The sequence below is a fragment of the Podarcis muralis genome, chromosome 2 (assembly GCF_964188315.1).
Source record: "Podarcis muralis chromosome 2, rPodMur119.hap1.1, whole genome shotgun sequence".
Classification (NCBI taxonomy): domain Eukaryota; kingdom Metazoa; phylum Chordata; class Lepidosauria; order Squamata; family Lacertidae; genus Podarcis; species Podarcis muralis.
In genome coordinates, this window is record NC_135656.1 from 120,753,404 (window position 1) to 120,767,525 (window position 14,122).

Below are 14,122 nucleotides of genomic sequence, written 5' to 3' on the forward strand. Positions count from 1 at the left end.
CAGCCCCCGGGCCTTAGTTTGCCTACCCATGCTCTAGACTCTTAATCTCAGGGTTTTGGGTTCAAGCTCCATCTTGGCCAAAGATTCCTGCATTGCAGTGGGTTGGACTAGATGACCCTCATGGTCCCTTCCAACTCTGCAATTCTTAGTAAGAGCAGTTCAACAGCGGACTACCTGGGAAGGTTGTGGATTGATCCCATGGAGGTTTATAAGCAGAGGCTGGATGGCCCTCTGTCATGGATGCTTCAGCTGTAAAGGTAAAGGGTAAAGGGACCCCTGACCGTTAGGTCCAGTCGTGACCGACTCTGGGGTTGCGACGCTCATCTCGCTTTACTGGCCGAGGGAGCCGGCGTACAGCTTCCGGGTCATGTGGCCAGCATGACTAAGCCTCTTCTGGCGAAGCAGAGCAGCGCACGGAAACGCCGTTTACCTTCCTGCCGGAGTGGTACCCATTTATCTACTTGCACTTTGACGTGCTTTCGAACTGCTAGGTTGGCAGGAGCTGGGACCGAGCAACGGGAGCTCACCCCGTCGCGGGGATTCAAACTGCCGACCTTCTGATCGGCAAGCCTTGGCCTCAGTGGTTTTTAGACCACAGCTGAGATTCCTACATTGCAGTGGGTTGGACTAGATGACCCTTGGTGACCCCTTAGAACTCTATGATTCTATGATTGAAAGAGCCAGGGGGTAGTGGGTTCAAATCTTCACTCTCAGCCCTGGGTTCAAATCTTCACTCTCAGCCCTACCTACTTCACAGGGTTGTTGTTGGTGATTAAATGTGAAAAGCCCTGCATGCCAACTTTTTTGCTTCTTGGAGGAAAAGGCAGGAAATAAAATAAAATAAAATAAAATAAAATAAAATAAAATAAAATAAAATAAAATAAAATAAAATAAAATAAAATAAAATAAAATAAAATAAAATAAAATAAATACCCCAAGTGCGGTCTGCAAATGGTACCTGAGCCCAACACCCCTCTCCCCATCTGCAATTTCTGGCAACTGACATTCACAGAATCATCGGATTGCAGCGTTGGAACCAAAGGCTCATCTAATTCACCCCCCTACAAGAAGCTCCTTGGATGGGGAAAAAAAGAGAAGTGAATTAGATAAATGCAATAAACAAACAGTACAAAAAATAAAAAAACGTGCTCAGGATATGAAAACTAGCCGGAGGCGTTAAACTCTCTCAAGTCTCCCGCTTTGATCCGAACAAGGTCAAAGCTCTCCATTCCGTGGTTGGGGGTGGGGGTAGGAGAGGGGACGACGACTTGGGAGGTCGCCACGCCTCCTGCCCTGCAACGACCCCACCCTTCTTTTCGGCAGCCGTGACTATTTATACCCTTCGTTTGCAAAGCTTTCTCACACGCGTTTGCGGGGTCGAGGAGAGGTCGCTGTCTTTTCTTCTCTGGGGAACGTGTGGATTACTGGAAATCATCTTTCGTCCAGTTTCCAGCAGCGCCCCTTTGGCTACAGAGAGCAGGATCGTCTGCCTAAAACCCTGAGGTTGGTTCCTTTTTACAATTGCTATGAAGTCTTTTTTCCTTTTCAAATTGCCCACGCAGCCAAATTTAGCTTAAACCGCTCGGTTGTGCTGGGTTTAAGCGACACATGGCTGCAGCGGCGATTTGAGAAACACAATTGCGCACTGTAAACACGTTACCGCATTGGCAGGGTTTTAAGAACTCTTGTAATTTTAGTAAGAACAAATTTAGTTGGTCTCTAAGGTGCTACTACTGGAAGGATTTTTTTTATTATCATTTTGCTTCGACTACGGCAGACCAACACGGCTACCTACCTTTTTTTAGGGACACTATAGAAAATCTGAAGGAAAAATAAGATATGCAGTAGAAAAAAATATGGTAAAGGAACCAGGAGGGGTGGTGGTGGAGGAAAGTCACGGGATTCAGGGAATCCCGGGGGCGGCGGGCGGTTTAATATTGCTTTAGTATATTTTTGTATTTTTCACTTTTGTTACTGTGCGTTTTTATTCTTGTGATATTTGTATAAAACCTAGTAAAATGTTATATATTTTCGCATTACGAAAGGCAGTCCAAAACATCCAGAGGGCAAGCCGATGCAGTTATTTGAAATTATGTTCTGCAAATAACACCATCGGCTTGCCCTTTCGATGATTGCGACTACCTTTCGTAATGCGAAACCTCCAGAGGTCTAGCAACTTGGCGTGCGCTCCCGTTGACGCAGGGATTTGCTCCGGGGAAAAGCGGAGTGTGTGTGGCTCTGTCCCAATTGATAGATCCGATCTTTAAAAATCAAATAGAGATGGGAGTAGCGGGATTGGGGGCCTGGACAGAGAGGGGAGTTTTCTGAAAACTTTTGCCGGCAACCAGAAACTCTTTTCTCTCTCTCCCGACACCGCCGTCGCCAAAAGGGGATGTTTGGCACGTTGGGGAACCAGGGGCGGACTGCATTGCAAGAAGGGTCAGTGGCGCAGCATATGCCGTCGCTGCCCAGGGCAGGCGCGTTCCCAAGGGGCGCGGGGGGCGCGCTCCGAGGGGCGCGGAGAGTGCGCTCCCAGGCGCGGGATAGCCGCGCGCGCGCACCCAGCGATCCGGCTTCCTTCCCGCTCTCTCCCCTGCTTGCTTGCTTGCATGCCTCCTCCAGCCCTGAGCGCGGGGCAATTACGCACCGCCTGCCCGTGACTCCCGCGCCTACAGCCAGGGGAAGGCGAGAGCTGCTGCTGCTGCGCGCTCCCGGCTGGGGAAGGCAGGCAAGCAAGCAGGACGGGAAGGAGACGCGCGCGCACCCATCAATCCGGCTTCCTTCCCGCTCTCTCCCCTGCTTGCTTGCCTTGCCTCCTCCATCCCTGAGCGCGGGGCAATTGCGCACCGCCTGCCCGTGACTCCCGCGCCTACAGTCAGGGGAAGGCGAGAGCTGCTGCTGCTGCGCGCTCCCGGCTGGGGAAGGCAGGCAAGCAAGCAGGACGGGAAGGAGACGCGCGCGCACCCATCAATCCGGCTTCCTTCCCGCTCTCTCCCCTGCTTGCTTGCCTTGCCTCCTCCATCCCTGAGCGCGGGGCAATTGCGCACCGCCTGCCCGTGACTCCCGCGCCTACAGTCAGGGGAAGGCGAGAGCTGCTGCTGCTGCGCGCTCCCGGCTGGAGAAGGCAGGCTAGTGAGCGGGGGAGAGGACGGGAAGGAGACGGGCAAAGCGGCACAGCAGCAAGAAGCTGTAAAAATGTGTGTTTGGAAAGCGGGGAGGCGAAAGCCCTGGGGAAAAATTTGTCTGCAATCACGGGCTTATTCAGGATTTTTGTTTGCTATGCGTTTTTCTTGCTTGGGTTCGGGCAGCTGCCCCCCCCCCCCCACGCCGGCTGCGCCCATGCATGCAAATGCAACAGATTGTGAGGTTGAAAAGGAAACGCTTCAGGGAAACCTCTGCACAACGACAGCCCTTCGGCCCCCCCTCGCTCATGCACGCCACCTATCTAGGCTCCGTTTCTCGCTCTTTGAAATCTCAAGACATGGGTAGGCAAACTTAAGGCCCAATTGCCTTTTAAATGCGGCCCGCGGACGGTCCCGGAATCGGCGTATTTTTGCATGAATAGAATGTGCAGTTTTATTTAAAATGCATCTCTGGGTTATTTGTGGGGCATAGGAATTCGTTCATCCCCCCCCCCCCAAATATAGTCTCCCCCCAGGGTCTGAGGGACAGTGGTCCGGTCCCCTGCTGAAAAGGTTTGCTCTTAAGATGTTCTGCCCTTGGAAACCCCTTTTGCATCCCGTTGGGAGAAAACTGAATGGGCAACTTTCAATCAGAAGCAGGGAAGATCTTTGCTCCCACCTCCCTTTAGAGCTATTTCATAGTCAACTCCCCCTCCATCAAAGGCATGAACCCTTCTCATGATACTATATTCCCATCCTGACTTTTAAACATGCCAGTGTCCATTTTTATTACTCCAGTTTGTATCCAACTAAGAACAAGTAGTTCATAGCTTTCTTAATTTCTGCAGGTCTCCTCTGAGTAAACCTGCTGAAATTAAGAAACCTATGAACTTCTGTGGGGCCTACTCTGAGTAGGACTAGCATTGGGCACAACGCCATATTTTTACGTTAGTTGCAAATTGCTTTGGCACTATTATTATTTATTGTGTAATGGGAGGTTATGTGTGGCTGTGTGTGCAAGTGTAAACACAAAATATATACGCAGCTCGAGTGTGTAAAACAAACAAACTTGTAGTGGTACCTTGGTTTACAACCATAATCTGTTCCGGAGATCTGTTTGTAAACCAAAACAGGTTGTAACCCAAGGCATGCTTTCGCCAATGGGGCCTCCAATTTTTTTCTCTCGTAATAATAAAAAAAGGGTTGTAATCCAAAAAAGGGTTGCAAACTGGGACACGCACTTCTGGGTTTGATGTGTTTGTAATCCAAAACGTATGCAAACCAGACTGTTTGCAGACCCAGGTACCACTGTAGTTAAAAGCAAATATTGAAAACATTCAGAAGATTAAAATCCAGGGCAGTTAGTAAGAAAGGAAACACTTCTACATGTCAGGATTACATGGTGTGTTACAGAAATTAATGGAAAATTTCTAAAAATTTGTTGCCCCCCCCCCCCCGCTAAATGCATTACACATAAAGTTAAGGGAGAAAAAGAGATGTTCAACAAATGGTTTTTTTCTGAGGTAAAGTTAAATTAGCTCTAGAAATGTACTGCAAAAAAACCAGTCATTTTTATCTTTCTTTATTAAAAAAATAAATGTCTGGATAGGCTTGCCTAAACAAAAATGTTTTAAGTGGGTGCTGAGAATAATACAGCGAGGATGCCTGTTTGATGTCAATAGACAGGCAGTTCCAAATTTTAGGTGTTACCACACGCTGCATCAATTTAGCACCTCTTTTTGCTCACCTGTATTTAAATTGTTCTATGTATATTTTTGGGAGAGGCCATTGGTCAGTCTCATCTGGGGTGCAGTTGTCTGGGGTTGCAGGGGGGCGACTGGGTGGTAGACCCATTACGTTTTGGGGAGCAGGGTCCCTAAGACAGCATCCCAGGAGCCCCAGCACCCCAAAAGCGACTTCTGCCTCACCACTGCAAAGTGCTGGTGCTATTTGCCCTCTTAGTAGCTAAATAGGTGCTTATACGCAGACTCACTGCAAAACATGCTCTGGAGCTTCATTAACTGCAAACCCTGAAATTTGGGGGCCCCTCCAAACTGGTGCCAAAGTTTTGCAATCCTTTCGCACTGCCCCTGAACCTTGTAATTGACTTGCCCCTGGTTCATAGTAATACATCAAACTGGGATCGCTAGAACAGGCATAGGCAAACTCGGCCCTCCAGATGTTTTGGACATCGGTTTTATTTGGTTAGATTATAGCCATCATCCCTGACCACTGGTCCTGCTAACTAGGGATCATGGGAGTTATAAGTTCTGTGTTTTTAAAAAATGTTCTTTTTTCACATCCAGACATTTAATAATGTTATGCCATTCTAAATTTCAATCACCCCACAGTTGCCTGTTCTGTAATGTGAAAGGAAGGTTAGAAATGTAGATCCTGCCTTGTTTAGTGTTGTAGCACCTACTCTACTTGCCTTCTGATCAACCGCTTTTACGGCTTAGAAGTTGAGGGAATTTTAATAAGTTTTAGTTTTTTCAAAAAAATGTTTCAAAATACAATGGGGTTCCCTCCCTTGATGTTACAGTATTATCTTTTTTTAATTGATTTGAGGCTTTTAAAAAGCACACACAAAAAACCCAAGCGGTATAGAAATTCTATGAAATAAATTAATGCTATATTTCCAATAGTTTCTGAAACAGTGCCATGACCACACATGTTTCCTATTTCTGATGTGAGGCTTTTGCTTGTGGAAGGAAGTGCAGCAACAGGAAAAATTTGTGTGTGGGGGGGGGGGAAACACATGGTTTGGAGAAGAGTAAGTGACAAACTTGCAGAGAATAAAATCAACTTTTCTGCAAATCATCTGCACCTTGTTGTGAGTTGCAATCACTATGAGGTCCAAAAGACCTTGGGGATCAGTACAGAACCTGCAGGTTCTGACTTGGGAAATAAGGAGTTTCCAGCAACTTGGATGAATCCAAAAACTACAGTGCACATTTAAGCTCATACAAATTGCCTTCCATTAAATTTCAATGGGTGCTTCTATTGAAAAGCAGTGATTGATTGATTTCTCTCTCTCTTTCTCTCCCACCAGAAAAAACTAGACTCTGCTGGATTGCTTCACAGTGACTGCCTCTTGCACAATGGGCAACCTGCAGAATAAGATGGAGAGGACAAACGAAAGGAACTGGTTGGGACCACAGTTCAGCATAAAAGAGGCATGGAGTGGTTCCCAAAACCCTATGGAAGTATCTCCACTGGAGCCTTCCCAAGAGGATCTTTTTGAGTTGGATGATAAGAATTTCGTTCTGGCATTGGAGAGCAGCATGGAGGAAGAGAAGGAACCGTCCAGTTCTGACGTGCTGAACTTGCCACTTCCAGCGCAAGCAGAAGCACATTGTGTCCAGGTTCCCCTGAACAGCACCCCAGGCGAGGTCCCAAAGTTGCGTAGAAGCAGGCGTCTCCTAAGACAGTCCTCCTCCCTTGAGCCAGAGGACACCACCACTATGGAGCCACCAGCAAAAAGGCAGAGGATCTCTTTTGTGTGGAGATACTTCACGACAACAAGCAAATTTGTGGTCCAGTGCCGTGTCTGCCATAGGGCTGTTCGCCTTGGGAGGCCTGATGGTTGCCAACTGGTGGGAACCACTGCAATGCACAGTCACATGATGAGAAAGCACAGGGACGTCCTTGAGAAGGCGTCAAAAAGTGGCAAGACTGCATCTTCCAGGCCTCGAACCCGGTCTGTCTCGGGTACTTTGGGATCTCACTCCGCTCTTAACAAGCCAGCAGGAAGTGGCCAGATGACACCCTCCAGGCCTCACACTCGCTCCATGTCAGGCAGTTCTAGATTGCAGTCCACTCCGCTGACCTGTGTGGCATGCCAGCCAATGGAATTCCCTTTGCTAGAGAGCAACAGCAGCCAAGATTTTGAGTCCAGGGATGGCAACACTATGCTGGTACCGGAGGACTGTGCAAAGGAAAGGGCACTACCAGGACTCAAGGAAGGAGGAGCCTCTGGCTTCAAAAGGCCCCAAAAGAACCCACTTCAAAAGGTTGCCGCCAACATGGAACCATCAGCCCATCGTGGGGAAACGTCTTTTGTGTGGAAACTCTTCGCCAAGGATGCCAATAGCAAATTTGCGGCCCGTTGCAGTCAAACTGTTAGTCTTGGGAAGCCCAGCGGCTGCCAGCAGATGGGAACCACCACAATGCACAGTCACCTCATGAAATGGCACAGAGATGTGGCTGACAAGGCCAAAAGAAGCAGCAATACAACACGCTCCTTCCCTCCTAGGCAGAAAGAAAAGGCAAATGACCGGCTCTGTGGAGGACAGATGGAAGAGCTAGGCTCTGTGGCAACTGACGCAGGGGAAAGAGCAGGGGTAGCTCCTCACGTCGTCCAGGCGAGGGGCAGTGTGGCAGCCTCAAAGAGAACCGCACAGGAGATCCTGGTTGAGGAGGACGTCCTTGGCTCTGATGCTCGGCGCCAACGTTTCAGGCATTTCCGCTACCAGGAGGCCGAGGGGCCCCGAGAGGTTTGCAGCCAATTCCACCGCCTCTGCCAACAGTGGCTGAAGCCGAGGAGACTCACCAAGGCTCAGATGCTGGACCTGGTGATCCTGGAGCAGTTCCTTGCTGCCCTCCCCCCGGAGATGCAAAGCTGGGTCAAAGATTGTGGGCCGGAGACCAGCGCCGAGGCAGTGGCCCTGGCTGAAGGTTTTCTCATGAGCCAAGTGGAAGACCAGAAGGAGGCTGAGGTGAGAGACTGTTTTGCTCTGGTAATTCCGAGGCCCTAAAATCCTTTATTTGCATTTGGATTCACTGCCTCGCGAAGTGCTGATCAATCTTCTAGCTGATAAATTAGACCCTCTCAGGTGCTGAGATCTGCAGATGGGGCCCTCTTGGTAGTCCTGCACCCTCAGAGGTTTGGTGGGTGGCAGAAGGCCTTCTCTGTGGTGGCCCCTAAGCTGTGGCACTCCTTCCCCACAGAGGCACATCTGGTACCTACATTATACGGCTTCCAGCGAATGCTGATGACGCTCATTTTTGCCCTGGCTTTTGAGGTGTATGCCTTTAGGACTCGCCTTCTATGAATCCAATTTTTGAATTGTTTTTAGTATTGTGTTTTACTGCTGCAACCTGCCCTGGGACCTTAGAGTGAAAGGGAGGGTAAATAATAATTATTAATGATGATGATACCGTATTGGCCCGAATATAAGCCGCTCCCTTCCTCGCTTTCTCCCTTCCCGGCCTTGGGGGAGAGGACATGGGACTACGCGTGGGACAGGCACCACTTTGCTGTGCTCCTGGCTGCATACTGGATAATTTTTGTAAGGTTGTGAATATAAGCTGCACTTTAACTTTTCACGGTCGGAATTTGGGGGGAAAGTGCGGCTTATATACGGGCCAATACGGTAATCATAACTTGAACATTTATTCATCTTGCGTTATTTAATGGCACCCCTGGCCTTTGCCTGACCTGTTTCCTGTCTCTCCCTCCCCCCCTCCACTTTCTTGCATGGGTTCCTATCTCAGGCGCAGGAGATGCCATCCACAGCAACCTCACGTTTCATGGAGGCAGAGAACACCCTCCCAGGTGCCACCGAGAGGCCGCTCTTCAGGGAGATCAAGCAGGAGGCTGACATGGGGAACCACCTGTCTGGGTAAGGACCATAACGGAGCAGGCTTCAAGATAGCCTCTCCTTCTCTTGACCATGCCTGGATCCTGTGGTTAAATTACGGAGCCTAAAACGCCTCCCCATTTTCTTTGTCTTCCCCATAGGATGTCGAACAACGTTTGGAGACAGCGAGATGGCCCCAGAGGTTCCTTCTAGGCCTCCTCCTCTTTGTGGTGGACTGGAAATGGCTTCTGCTCAGTTGGAACAGGTATGGGGTGGACAGAATCCTTGGGGAGACGGGCAGGGAACCTCCCAGGTTCCTTTTTCAGACCCAGCGAGAGGTGTGGGATTTGATGGGACATCCTCCTTTCAGGCTCCCGTGTCCCTTGAGGAGGTGGCAGTGCATTTTAAAGAGGATGAATGGGCTCTGCTGGATCCGGAGCAGAGAGCGCTGCACAAAGAAGTCATGGAGGAGAATTATGCGAGTCTGGTATTTCTAGGTAAGGCTCCTCCTTGGTTTTGGCTGCTAGATCCTGAAAGCAGGAATAGTTGCTGCTCTTTGTATGCGGCAGTGCATTGTGGGAAACGTCACGGCGTGTGACAGGGCCTTCTTTCAGACGTCTACATAGCTGTCAACTTTTCCCTTTTCTTGTGAGGAATCCTATTCGGAATAAGGGAATTTCCCTTTAAAAAAGGGAAACGTTGACAGCTATGCGTCTCTTAAAAACTTTACTTTTTAGTCTCATCTTTACAATATGGATTTCCCCTCCCCTTCAGCCAGCTAGTATCTGTTGCTGTTTTACTGATGTTTGTAAACACGTTTTACAGATATTAATTTTCATTATTTTAAAGTTTATTTATACTTTTCAAATTCATACATTTCATTAATTTCACAATCGTTTTAACATTTCAAAGTTTGGCTTCCTCCGCCCCCCACCCCTTCTGCAGTTCCTTAAATTTATTTTTTTAATATCTTCTGCATATCCAAACACATTTAATTTGCTCATTTAATTATCTACTTTAAATATAAACTCGAATGAAACTGCAGGTTATTGCAGTAATCCTGCCAATGTTTTTATCTGTTTGCAATTTATCTGTAAATATTCACTAAGTCATTTCCATTCTTTTATAAAAAGTTTATCTTGATTTCTTATTCTTCCGGTAAATTTCACCATTAATGCATAGTCCATAAGTTTTTGCATCCTTGCTATTGTAGTCGCATACATAAATAAATTTCTATACAATTTAGGTAGTTCTGTCGCTAAATTCCCAAAAGAGAAGGGTTTTTTGTTGTGTTTTTTTTAAGAAAGGTTATTTTGAACATCCTCTTCAATTGATTATATATCATTTCCCAGTAAGCTTACTGGCTTACCATTTTACAGATATTTATTGACTGATTTAATTGAATTTATGCCACGAGCTGCGTTGATATATGCTATGAAAGTGCAAATAAAAAAAATCAAATAAATAAATAGTCAGTTAAATAAGCTCTGGCCCCATCCAAGCTATACATTTAAGGCAGCATTATACCATTACCCAGGCCTATGGCGATTAAATAATCTATGACCTGTAAAAGTGTGGGGACTATTATTCTAATTAGGTTGTCTGTCAGAATGCTCTTTATTATGTTTTTGTCATTGATGCTGCGTAATGTGTTTTAACGTTGTACACCGCCCTGATAAAGGGCAGTATATAAATTGAATAAATAATAATATCTTCTTTCTCTCAAAAAAGGACTACCAGTTTCCAGATCTGACATCGCTTTGCAGAAAGAATGGGAGAATGCATTCACTGAGGGCTCTGAAGAGGAGGAGAAATTAGCAGGTAGGTGCTTAATTGAGATGGGACTCCCTGCATTTTTGGCCTAGCAAGCTATGAAGACACCTGGCAGACATTTTTATTTCTGTGTGACCAGACCCCCATGCCCTCCTTAATTAAACTGGTGGGCACCAGAGGCAGGCAGGACCCTTTTAGTAGTGTCTCCTGCACTCTGGAATTCACTTCTGAAAGATATACAACGGGGGCTCCCCTCAGTTTAAGAAAGTCTTTATAAAAGCTTACCTGTTTTCTCTTACCTGTAACTGAATGCCGAAGAGGTAGCTCTCTACCCTGGCCTTGAGACCTGAGACATGTTTTGAGAGCCTTCCCCTTTCCCAGGACTGTAATTTTTAAAATTCTTTTTAAAACTAAAAATTTTAGATTGTTGTAAACCACCCCAGGACCTGCTGGCAGAGGGTGCGTAATAGATTTACTAATGCTAATAATTTATGCTACTTATTTCACGCACAAAAATACTTAGCACTTGATTATAGAAAAACCTCAAAGCAAGGCACATGTTGTATCATCGAACTACAGCTATTTCCTTGCAGGATTTGGGTTGTGCTTCAGAGTTAAAACAGAAACCAAGGGTAAATTCAAATAATTAAAAATGGTAATAAACTACAAACACATCAGTATTGTAGATATCTGGGTAGACTTGCCTGAGCAAAAACATTTTTAGCAGGCACCAAAAAGAGCACAGTGAAGGCACAATATGCAGGGAGTTCCGAAGTATAGAGACTGCCATACTAAAATATCAATTTCCCCAAAATGCGGAACATATTATGTGGCATGTGCAACAGTATCAGTTATTATTTCCTTTTCACCATCAGAGGCTGTTTGATGGAATTGAAAGGGATCTGCCTCCCCACTTAATATTTTCTGCTTTCTTTGATTTCATTGAGTTTCCTTCCTGATTTGAGGACCTGTTCCTGATTTCTCTCTCGATTCTTTCAGGTGATGGGAGTGATAGTGATGAAGAAAACCGTCCTCAAAGTAAGAAAACTGAACAAAAGCAGAAGAAGCGCTTGACTTCTGAAGGGACTGGCTTCCGTGAAGTTTCAATACTGGCAGAACGTCATGCGGGAAACAAAAGTAATATGGAGAATGGAGAGAGGCTGTTGATGTGCTCAGAGTGTGGAAAGGGTTTCATTGGCTGGCTGAATCTTACTAAACATCAGAGAATCCACATGGGAGAAAAACCACATGAATATTCAGAGAACAGGAAGCCATTCTCTCGCAGCTCAGACCAGGGATTCCATGTTGGCACAAAGCCCTATAAATGCTCAGAGTGTGGAAAGAGCTTTGTTCAGAGCACGTACCTGCGAGTGCATAAAAGAATTCACACAGGGGAGAAGCCGTACAAATGCTTCGAGTGCGGAAAGAGCTTCGGCTGGAGCGGAAACCTCAACAGGCACCACAGAATCCACACAGGGGAGAAGCCGTATCAATGTTCCCAGTGTGAGAAGAGTTTCCGTCACAGATCAAGCCTTAAACTTCACCAGAGAATTCACGGAGGTGAACGCACTTTATAAACATCGAGGTTTTGGTGGAATGCATACGTTAATTCGCATTACAAAACTTGCACTTGGGAGAAACTCAACGGCCCTCCAGCTGTTTTGGGACTACACTTCCCATCATCCCTGACCACTGGTCCTGTTAACTAGGGATGATGGGAGTTGTAGTTCCAAAATACCTGGGGGGCCAAGTTTGCCTATGCGTGGATAGTGGAGCGTGGATATTCTGGTATCCCTTCAAGAGAAAGCACATGAATAACTACAGCAACCTTCACAATCTGGTGCCCTCCAAATGTTTTGGACTACAATTCTCATCGGCCGCGTGCATCACAGCCACTGGGTTCCCCCAAAGAACATGGGTGGTGTTTTGTCTTTTGTAGCAAAAATCCACCTTCCCACCAAAATACAGAACAACCACATAGGATTTGCACCAACCTGGAGCTACGATACTTTTGAATATTCATTTATTACAGTCCTGTTGTATTTGAAAGGAACTATTGGACAGCACTTTGATTGACTTGTTTATTTCTAGAGTCACGTTTTCTCTTACTGGCATTGCATTGCGGTAGGATGTGAGGTTTTTCATCGTTTCTGTGGCTCCTGGGCTGCCTCATGTGTAGCAGGCAAGCCTACTAAACCACAAATGCAATGCAATGAGCTATTTCTGCTTAGTTTTATACACAGCACACACATTTTGATAAATAACGACCGTAATGTTAATTCGCATTACAAAAATTTGTAATGTTAATTCGCATTACAAAACTTGCACTTGGGAGAAACTCCACAGCTAAGAGCAGGCGTAGGCAAACTCGGCCCTCCAGCTGTTTTGGGACTACAATTCCCATCATCCCTGACCACTGGTCCTGTTAACTAGGGATGATGGGAGTTGTAGTCCCAAAACATCTGGAGGGCCGAGTTTGCCTATTCCTGGCTAAGAGCCATGAATTGCATTCAAGAATCCACACAGGAGATGAGTTTGAGATGAGCATCCTTCAGAGCAGACCGCTTTAGGTCGTAGCAAAGAATGCCAGGAGAGCTTGGATATTCTGGTATCCTTTCAGGAGAAAGCACATGAATAACTACAGCAACCTTCACAATCTGGTGCCCTCCAGATGTTTTGGACTACAATTCTCATCGGCTGCATGCATCACAGCCACATAGGATTTGCGCCAGCCTGGGGCTTTGGGGAGTTGTACTCCAACAGCTCGTGACTTTGATACTTTTGAATATTCATTTATTACAGTCCTGTTGTAATCACAGCCACTGGGTTCCCCCAAAGAACATGGGTGGTGTTTTGTATTTTGTAGCAAAAACCCACCTTCCCACCAAAATACAGAACAACCACATAGGATTTGCACCAGCCTGGAGCTACGATACTTTTGAATATTCATTTATCACTGTCCCGTTGTGTTTGAAAGGAACTATTGGACAGCACTTTGATTGACTTGTTTATTTCTAGAGTCACGTTTTCCCTTACTGGCATTGCATTGCGGTAGGATGTAAGGTTTTTCATCGTTTCTGCGGCTCCTGGGCTGCCTCATGTGTAGCAGTGCAGAAAGGCGAGCCTACTAAACCACAAATGCAACACATTGAGCTCTTTCTACTTAGTTTTGTACATAGCACACACATTTTGATAAATAACGACCTTTTGCGTTGCCTTGGCGACATTTGAAAATAGGTCTTGGAGATGCCAGTTTTGTGCGGATGCCTTTTGGATATCTAGACTGGATTTGAACACATCAAAGAAGAGTTTCAATTAAACGTGTTGTAAATTTAAACAGGGAAATCCGGGAGGGAAAGATGGGACTCCACAGCGCCATCTGGTGGCAGTGTTATATTGCATACACAACACTTTCTTTATCAGCCTAGCAGAGTCCTTAATGTGATGAGCACTATGTATATAATGTGTTGTTTGTATTCTTATTTTGTTACTATTTGTATTTGTTATATAAGGTTATTTTTTATCTGTTGAATTTGCAAATAAACGGTTTTTTTAAATGAAACAAAATTTTTTTGGGTGGGGGATTGTGTTATATGATCTCGGCAGCCACTCCCAGTCACCAGTCTAGCTGCCGCATTCTGGATT

At 46.2% G+C, this 14,122-nt stretch overlaps 2 protein-coding genes across 2 annotated transcripts; both read left to right on the plus strand.

The window, feature by feature from the left end:
* The first annotated feature begins 1,422 nt into the window (after positions 1 to 1,422).
* LOC144327064 (uncharacterized) lies at positions 1,423 to 8,750 on the plus strand. The gene is made up of 3 exons (XM_077925279.1): positions 1,423 to 1,503; positions 6,175 to 7,840; positions 8,619 to 8,750. Exons 2-3 carry the CDS (start codon positions 6,224 to 6,226, stop codon positions 8,748 to 8,750), a joined length of 1,749 nt encoding a protein of 582 aa, XP_077781405.1. The 5' UTR covers positions 1,423 to 1,503; positions 6,175 to 6,223.
* Positions 8,751 to 8,846: 96 nt separating this feature from the next.
* Positions 8,847 to 12,209, plus strand: LOC114590228 (zinc finger protein 2-like). The gene is made up of 4 exons (XM_077923381.1): positions 8,847 to 8,969; positions 9,075 to 9,201; positions 10,436 to 10,525; positions 11,477 to 12,209. Exons 1-4 carry the CDS (start codon positions 8,895 to 8,897, stop codon positions 12,052 to 12,054), a joined length of 870 nt encoding a protein of 289 aa, XP_077779507.1. The 5' UTR covers positions 8,847 to 8,894; the 3' UTR covers positions 12,055 to 12,209.
* Positions 12,210 to 14,122: the final 1,913 nt, after the last annotated feature.

Bases quoted from the DNA above. Each gene is read 5' to 3' on its own strand.
- LOC144327064 (XM_077925279.1), top strand. From the start codon at position 6,224: ATGGGCAACCTGCAGAATAAGATGGAGAGGACAAACGAAAGGAACTGG. The intron at 7,841-8,618 runs GTGAGAGACTGT...TTCCTATCTCAG, and splicing joins AAGACCAGAAGGAGGCTGAG to GCGCAGGAGATGCCATCCAC.
- LOC114590228 (XM_077923381.1), top strand. From the start codon at position 8,895: ATGGCCCCAGAGGTTCCTTCTAGGCCTCCTCCTCTTTGTGGTGGACTG. The intron at 8,970-9,074 runs GTATGGGGTGGA...TCCTCCTTTCAG, and splicing joins CTTCTGCTCAGTTGGAACAG to GCTCCCGTGTCCCTTGAGGA. The intron at 10,526-11,476 runs GTAGGTGCTTAA...CGATTCTTTCAG, and splicing joins AGAGGAGGAGAAATTAGCAG to GTGATGGGAGTGATAGTGAT.